Genomic DNA, 8,699 nt, shown 5'->3' with positions numbered 1-8,699 from the left:
AAACATCAACATGTTCCTGTAAGCACTATGAAACAGAAGAATACCTCTACGAGGCACATCAGTGGGAAAAAAGAACTTTGCTAATCACTAAAATCTAAAACAGAAACACTCCTATTGTACTGATCCTACCTACCCTCCATCACTCAAGTGATGAGGATTAAAGGTGTTTGATGACATATGAAGGAGAAGATTGAAATACCATGCTTCTAGTCGAGTTTGAAGGTGTCACAATTGCTAATATATACATGTTGTAGTGATGTGTGTGAACACACTTAGGACTGTCGGGACATTTTTTCTCTCACTAGTTTTTTCCCCCCGTGCATTGTATATATACGCCCTTTCCATTGCACACTAAGTAATACACTCTCTATTGTGTGCCTTGATCTTCCTTCATCTTCTCCAAGTTGTGTGTATTTTCTTGCAACCCTAATTCCAACAATTGGTATTAGAGCAGGTTGCGTCCTCCCAGACTTAGTCGCTAGCCGCTCCAATACACGCCTACTCACTTTCTTTGATTTTTGTGAGCTTTGAAAAGTGTTCAGACAGTTCTCTTGTGTAGACTGTTCTTGATGCCTTGCCAGATTCTTACTAGACTTTTGCTAGTACTTGGAGACTTATGACCCAAGGAAATCCTGAAGTTGTCAAGTTTGATGCATATATGTCACTTTCCAAAAAAAAAAAGAACTAGACAGTGTGCAATTGAACATGCCTTTATTGATGCTCAAAGAAAAGGTGGTAACAGCTTTACAACCACTTCTCATGGTTCTTCTGCGAGTGGAAAATCACCTGTTTCTAATGCTTTTGTTGGCAGCAATTAGTCTAGAAATTTTGGCCATTAATGTAAAGCTAATGATTACTTGATCAAGCAGTGTCCTAAGTTGAAGGCCAAAGAGGCTAAGAAGAAAGAGGGTGGTTCCACTACAAATGTAGCTATTGTTGAGTCTTCAGTGAAAGGAGACTGTAATGCTGATATTCATGTAGAATGGGCTTTTAGTGCAGAGTGTACCTATAATCTTGTTGTCCATGATGCATGCATGTCAATTGTTGCAGATTCATATTTTTGGTATTTTAACAGTGGTGCTACAAAGCACATTACCTCACATCGTGATTTGTTCACCTCTCTTGAGTCTTTCCCTCATGGGAATTCAGTTACTTGTACCAACAATGCCTCTTATCAGGTTCAGGGAGTTGGAAAGATTATCCTTATTGCTGCAAATGGCAGTACTTTCACACTTGTTGATGCAATTTATGTTCCTGGGATCAAGAAGAATCTTTTGTCTGTATCTGCACTTGCTAGACTTGGTCTTGTAGTCAAATTTGTGGATAACAGATGTACAATACATGATCTCAATTTTGATGATGAAATTATTGTATCTGGAATTTTATGCCACGGGCTGTATAAGATCACTTTGTATAACTAAATGTGGAAAGAATTTTGCAAATGAAATTGTGGATTCAAAGCCTATTTCAGATGCAAAACTTTGGCATGCACGTTTTGATCATCTGAATTTTTCTAGTTTGTTGCATTTGCAAAATCTGATACGGTTGCTTCTTTTCCGCCTCTTGAAGCACCTATCAAACATGTTGTGCGCTCCTTGCCGCACTGTCGAAGCAAGGGACTTGCCGATACACCGTGTGCGAGCCACAAATGGCTCCAAGCACACAACAAGACTAATCTAGCAAGCTCAAAAGAGGGCAATGGTGTGTCACTCACCGCTCTATGCTCCTCCCATGGAGGATTCCTCGCCGCGATGAAGAAGAAGCTGCAGTCGTGCCGCGCTCAACCGCTTCGCCGCCGTCGTGCCTTCATAATGCTCGATCGCACACACACTCTCCCTCTCTCTCTCTCACACATACACACACACACGAGGAGGTGAAGAAGAAGAAGATGGAGATGGAGATGGAGCAAGAGCACTCTTCTATTGCACAAATGAGAGAATGAGTGAATTTTAGGTTTAGTTGGCTTTTATATGAGCTCACCCCATTCACACTTGGGCGCCCATGCTTAGCCAACTAATCCCTTGAATGTCCCAGTTAGAGTGCGCCTCTCATCGGTGATCACTCTTACCCTTTTCCTATTGGTCCGACAAGCCCGGTACCTGACTCTACCAAATACATAATACACGTCTGTCGTAGGTGATGGGGTGTCCGTGAGCCGTGAGGGTTAAAATGCCCCCCTTCCTGATGTAGATTCCGTCCTCGGAAGCTATTGATTTGAAGCTCGTTCGTCGAGGTGGAAGAGTATTTGAGATGAATGTCCTTAGCCTTCTTCAATCACTGCAAAATCAAACAACATTGGCACAGTAATTGCATTCTCATAAGTGATTAAAAAGCATATGCAGTTTTAGGTAGACAATTTGATTGGTAAAAGAATTTCAAACAATTTGTCAGCAATGAACATTAAATTGCAATGTAATCAAATGCATAAACAGATGTAAAGGTAAAAAATTAAACAAGTTTGGGGTGGCTAATTTGACGGTCGAAAGGCTTTAGAGATCGAATATTAATACCATGGGTAAGCTTCTTAATTGTTTGTGGTCAATTAAGTTGTTTAATCGCGAGAGCCAAGTATTCATGTTCGAGGGCTGACTAGAGGCTATATCTAGAAGACCTTGTATTTAAGCTACCATAAAAGGAATTTCTCATGAAATCATCACCTGACTGATTACTTTTTCTTTGACCCCCCAAAGTCTTTTCACAATGATTCAATTTTGATGTGTCTGCTTATTTTGTATGCCTTGGGTTTTTTGCTTTTCAAGGAAAAGCGCCCACACTGGGAACCTCTAGGGCTATAGTACCATAGGCAATACATATGAGTGAAGTACCAAATCAGCTGAGATTTCTCTTCCAGTTTAAGATTTTACAGTGTGGCACTTTGATTTTTTGTTTGTTCATTTTCAGCATTTTAATTTTGTAACTTTGGGGGGTCATATAACACTGATACACCTCCCCAGGCTCATCACACTAGTAAACTCCCTTTATAATACTTAAGCGAAAGGTCAATAGGGTCAAGCCCACTAGAAAGCCCTAGTACATTTCACACAATGCTGCCTAAATCGGATTAAGAACCTAAGTAACCGTTGATTATTAGGAAGACATTCCCCATGGTATTAAGAGAAGATTTCTAACACCTAACTTGGTCAAACTAGCTTAGTCTGACTGCTTGATTTTTAAACTTAGACAAGTGATTATGACAAAAAATTACATTGAATTAAATGTTTGTTACTAAGCAAATGCGGTGAATATTAGGCTACCAATCACAATTAAAGCTGACAATCATAGATGCAAAAAAGATAAGGGGCAATGCTAATGGACAAGAAACACTTGTTTGTGTCGATGGTCGCGCTTGATTTGAAGAGTGAGTCGAGATAAAGATTCCATGAAGGTCCAAATCCTACCAATAGCAACACGCTCCTGTACACACTAGGAAACAAAAGGAATACCTCCAGGAGGCACATTAGTGGAAAAAGGTACCAACACTTATTGAACACAACAAAAAACATAAGGAACCCTAACCTAATTATTTGCACTCCCCCTAGAGAGTCAAGGGAATAGGATATTGTAGAGGTTGGGGGGAAACCCTAAGGCTAAACCCCTACCCTCGTCGTCGAGATAAACAGAGTCATCATCCATGAGACCATATGTGCCATCCGTGTAGTCGTGTAAATTTTCTTCTTCATCATAGGTGCCCATGTTTACTAAGAAGGTCACTAGACGCCTATAGTCATCTTGGTCAAAAGGGTAGGCTTGTGCAATGGGAGAAACGGTCTCTACTAAGTATGGATCAGACGTGGTCAAGAGACGTATCAGCCATTCTAACTCCTCAAAATTCCTCTCACATGCTAGCGTACCTATCAAATCCCATTCACATGCAAGCACTGGAAAGACCATGTGAAATATTTGTGAAAAGTAACGAGGGTACCTCTCACCCAAGGCAGGAGTGGATGACTCTAGCGTACTAGCCATATCTGTACACGCAAATAGATGATGGTTAGAGTGCAAATATTACAAGGGTCGTGTTCTTGTGCATAATTTGTTTTTATGATTTGTGTTATGGCTCTTGCTCGTTTACTTTTTTATCTTGTTTTTGTGAGTATAAGGCTTTATATATACATTCCCTAAGATCGGAGATTAAGAGGTCAGGGAGAAAGGTTGAGAGGGAAGCAAGTGAATGATGGATGTCCACAAACACTCCCCCCTTCCTTGGGTAGATCATACCATTTGAAATGATGTTGTCACCCTTTGAAACCAATTGTTCCAGTTGGTAATAGGTGAGGATTTTTGCCAGTAGTTTTCTATTACCCTAGGTGCCTCGTCAAGTTGCAAGGGTGGTAAGGTACTCTCCCAGGATCGAACTTGAAGTGGTTCATCAGGTGATTCTTGAACACTGGGAGGTGTGGATTCTTTTGTAGCTTCATGGAGGTCCATTACTATAGATGGAGGCTGTGTAGAAGCTTTTACCTCTATGGATGTATTACATGAGGAGCTAGAAGCTTCATGGAACTCCCCCCTTCCTGAGCTAGGTGGAATAAATTGGTTTTGCCTTGGAGCCCAAACTAGCTCTGGACTAGGTGTGTAGCATTCTGTGATCTTTCCCTTCCCACGGTCTGCCATTGGATTTAGCGTTACACTGTTCGACTCATATGGGTTTGTTGTCGATAGGGAAGGACACAGTTTACGTTTAGGTACCCAAATTTGCTCATTTCCATCATAGTAGCCTTGGGCTTCTAATAGTTGTTTTGGAATCCATCGTGATTTGGTCTTGACTCTCCTAGGGCGCACTCTTGGTTTTCCCAGGAAATTTTTTCTTGGAATGGATGGGAGGGTTGAGGTAGTTGGAAGTAAGGCCTTGGGGACCCATTGATATGTACTCTTAGGTCGTGGATGAGTACTTGCAATATTACTGCTTGCTGCAACTACAAGTGTTGAAGTGCTAGGTTCATGGGTAGCAGGCAAAGACGAGTTAACCACCTTGGCTTGTGAATGTTGGCTATCCTTCAACTTTGCTAGAGTTTGCAACGTAGGTGACTTTGCTTGAATGATAGGGGTAAGAGTTGGTGGTCGCGTCGTGACACTAACAGTATCCCAATCAATAGTGCATTTGGTTGTCAACATCCACGTGCGTCCCAGGTTTACTATGCCTTCCATAGCTCCCGCGGGCATCACTAGAAATCTCTGCACTATGCTTCCATTGTCATAGACAATAGGGGTCTGAAGGACTCTAAGAATAGCAGTTTTCTTTTTATTAATGCCCTTGACTTGCATCGTACTCGGGGATAGGGTCGGTTTCCCTAATTGACACCAAACTCCATAGGATAACAAATTGTGTTTAGCTCCCGTATCTAATAAGGCATTGTATAGTACTTTCCCATAGGGGCTATTTAGCTCAATTGGGTATCGTAGGGGTGGCTCAGATTCTAATGAGTCGTCATCTGTGTCCTCGAAAAATGCTTGCGTGATTCCCAGATTAGCCTCTCGTTGGATTCTAAGACGTTGTTGTCGTTCTCGAGCCTCAACTCTTGCTTGGATTTTTTTAAGCTCTGCTTGTTCCTTGGCAGCCTTCTTTTGATGGATGGCTTGCAACTCTTCCTGGCTTAGAGGATCATAATATCTTTTGAATTTACTCCCATTAAGGAATCCAATGGTTTCAACTCCATCTAGAGTCTCCACACGAATGGTACCTTGTGGGGTAATTTCACACACTCGATATGGTCCCTTACCAGCGTATTTCAATTTCTTCTTTTCATTACGTACCCCGTACATAAGAACTTTATCACCAACTTTGATGTCTTTATCCTTTAAATGGCTATCAAACCACTTCTTTCTCCTATCCTTCTCCACTAGAGCATTTCGCATAGCTAATTGCCTCTCTTCATCTAGCCTTTCCAGGATATATAATCGCTCCACTAAGGGGTTACCATCCCAACCTTCTTGAGAAGCTACTCGAAGACTAGGAATGACAAACTCCCATGGCATAAGTGCTTCTTGGCCATACACCATCTTAAACGGTGTGCAATTAATAGCAACTTTATACGCAGTACGATAAGCCCATAAAGCTGATGTAAGCTTTAGGTCCCAATCAGTGCGATGAGCCTCGACTGTCTTTGTGAAAATGGAGATGAGAGTTTTGTTGGTACTCTCAGCTTGGCCATTTGCTTGGGGATAATAGGGTGTAGACTTGTGGTGAGATATCATGAAGTTTGATGTGAGTTCTTTTATTACTTCATTTATAAAATGAGTTCCATTGTCACTCACAAGTTCAAAGGGGAATCCAAAACGTGTGATAATGTTCTCAAAGAGGAACTTAGCTGTTGTTTTTGCATCCGCCTTTCGTGTTGCTTTTGCTTCAGCCCATTTGGTTACTTAGTCGGTAGCCACAATGATATATCGTGATTGCATGTTACGTGCAGCCGGACTAATCGGTCCTACAAAGTCTAAGCCCCACTTTTCAAATGGTTGGGTTACCTTGATGGGATGTAGAGGCATCCTATCACTTCTTTGTGGCTTCTGGAAGCGTTGGTATTCATCACATCCCTTTGCAAAAAGTGATGCATCCTTAAACAGAGTGGGCCACCAATAGCCTGACTGTAAGATCTTTCGGGCAGTCAAGTTTCCTGAAAAGTGACCACCAGCTACGCCCATGTGTGCCTCTTGTAGAATATATAAATACTCATCCTCGCGGGCACAGCGTCTAAGAACATCATCTTTTCCTCTCTTATAGAGAGTTCCAGCTAGTAAGCAATAGGGTTCGCATTCCTTGATTAATTTTCGAGCTATATCTTTTCGCAGTTCTTTGGGTGGAAAACCATTAACTAAGAAGTTAACAATCTTTTCACTCCATTCAGGCATTGTCTCAACAATGAACAAAGGAGTATCAGGCAATTCATCATCAACCCCCGTAGGAGCTTCGCCATTAGGGATACGAGATAAATGATCCGCCATGACATGTTTCCTCCCAGGCCTCACAACAACGGTGAAGTCAAACTCAAGAAGAATTAACAACCATCGTGTAATTTGACCTGTGGAACACGGCTTGTTTACCAAATATAGCAATGCTTGATGATCAACATAAAACACAAACTTGGTAGCAAGAAGGTAATAGAGAAATTTCTTTACTGCATAAATCATAGCTAGACCTTCGCGCTTTGTAGTAGTGTAGTTCATCTCGGCATCATTTAATCGGCGACTTGCAAAGCTAATAGGGTAGTCCAATTTATGTTCTCCTGGTTGAGTTAGAACACACCCAATAGCAAAATTTGATGCATCAATATGCACATGAAAAGGTACATTCCAATCAGGTGTTCGCAGGATTGGAGCACTTGTTAGGGCCTTCTTTAATAACTCATAAGATTGATGACATTCTTCCGTCCAGTGAAACTCGATGAGAAGCTTGTACAATGGACGCGCTATCTCGGCAAAGTTTAAAATAAATCTTCGATAATAACCAACATGGCCCATAAATCTTTGAACTTCTTTATAGTTCGTAGGTGGTGGCAAATCGGCAATGGCTTTAATCTTACTCTCATCTGTGGATATCCCGTTCTAGGACACTATATGCCCTAGAATGACTCCATGCTTAACCCAAAATTGGCATTTGAAAGGGTTCAATGAGATGCGATAAAATCTGCACCTTTCAAATATTTTTCGTAGATATAACAAATGCTTCTCCGAAGAAGAATAAACACAAAGGTCGTCTAGGAAAGCTTCACAAAACTCCCTTAGAAATTCTTTAAACGCAGTGTTTATTAATCGTTGGAATGTAGCAGGGGCATTCGTTAAGCCAAAAGCCATAACACGAAATGCAAACACTCCAAACTCTGTGATAAAAGCAGTTTTAGGTTGGTCCTCTAATGCAATTGCGATTTGATTGTCACCAGAGTACCCATCTAAAAAGCTATAAGCTTCCTTGCCCGCAACTCTTTCAAGCACATGTTCTGAATATGGCAAGGGATAATGATCTCTCCTAGTGGCTGCATTAACTTTCTTGAGGTCCACGCACACTCTTAGTTTCCCATTCTTTTTTGGCACAATGACTATTGGAGAAACCCATTCTGAGTGCTCAATAGGGTATATGAATCCACATTGGATAAGTTTTTCAATCTCCTCTTGTACAATTTTGGCGTACTTGGGATTCATTGGATAGGGTCATTGCTGGACGGGTTTAACAGTGTTGATCATGGGAATTGTATGTTGCACCACAGAAGGTGGAACGCCCTTCATGTGATGATATGTCCAAGCAAAGATATCCTTGTATTCCTTGAGGAGCTCCTTAAGTACAGCCTCGTCAGTTTCGGTAAGGTCTTGAGCAATAAAGACTGGTTTAGACTCCTCACCTGGTTCTGCTAATTCTATCTCTTTAACTACCGCTGGACCATCATAGACTCCACTGCTTCCATTGGCAGGTATTCGTTGGGCTTTGGCATACACAACCTTTCGCTCCCCCGTGGTATAAGATTTAAAATGTTCAGGAGCCGTATGTAAGTCAGCAGGCTCTTGTCCTGACGGAGACCTTTCTTTTAGTTCTGCCTCCTTTTGTTGTTGTGCTAACTCTCGGTTTTGACGTCTTCTTATAGTTCGACTCAATTTTGGCTCTGTAACCTCCAATTGAGCGAGGTCAATGGGTCGCGGGCTGCACCACATGACACTCTGGAGATGTTCACCCCAATTGTCTACTAGCTTTCAATGAGCATCACATGCCC

The 8,699-nt window shown here is 41.6% G+C and overlaps 1 protein-coding gene across 1 annotated transcript in view; it reads right to left on the bottom strand.

Annotated features, from left to right (window-relative positions):
• Nucleotides 1-2,048: 2,048 nt before the first annotated feature.
• Nucleotides 2,049-8,699, bottom strand: part of LOC147460422 (taxadien-5-alpha-ol O-acetyltransferase-like) — a 93,178-nt gene continuing 86,527 nt past the window's right edge. Inside the window, exon 2 of the mRNA XM_086507537.1 lies at nucleotides 2,049-2,277. Within this exon, the coding sequence (XP_086363663.1) occupies nucleotides 2,275-2,277 (3 nt within the window). The 3' untranslated portion in view covers nucleotides 2,049-2,274. The remainder of the gene's footprint in view (nucleotides 2,278-8,699) is intronic.

This window comes from Adiantum capillus-veneris, chromosome 3 (assembly GCF_014529385.1).
Source record: "Adiantum capillus-veneris isolate H3 chromosome 3, ASM1452938v2, whole genome shotgun sequence".
Taxonomy (NCBI): domain Eukaryota; kingdom Viridiplantae; phylum Streptophyta; class Polypodiopsida; order Polypodiales; family Pteridaceae; genus Adiantum; species Adiantum capillus-veneris.
This window is presented reverse-complemented; position numbering and strand designations above follow the sequence as displayed.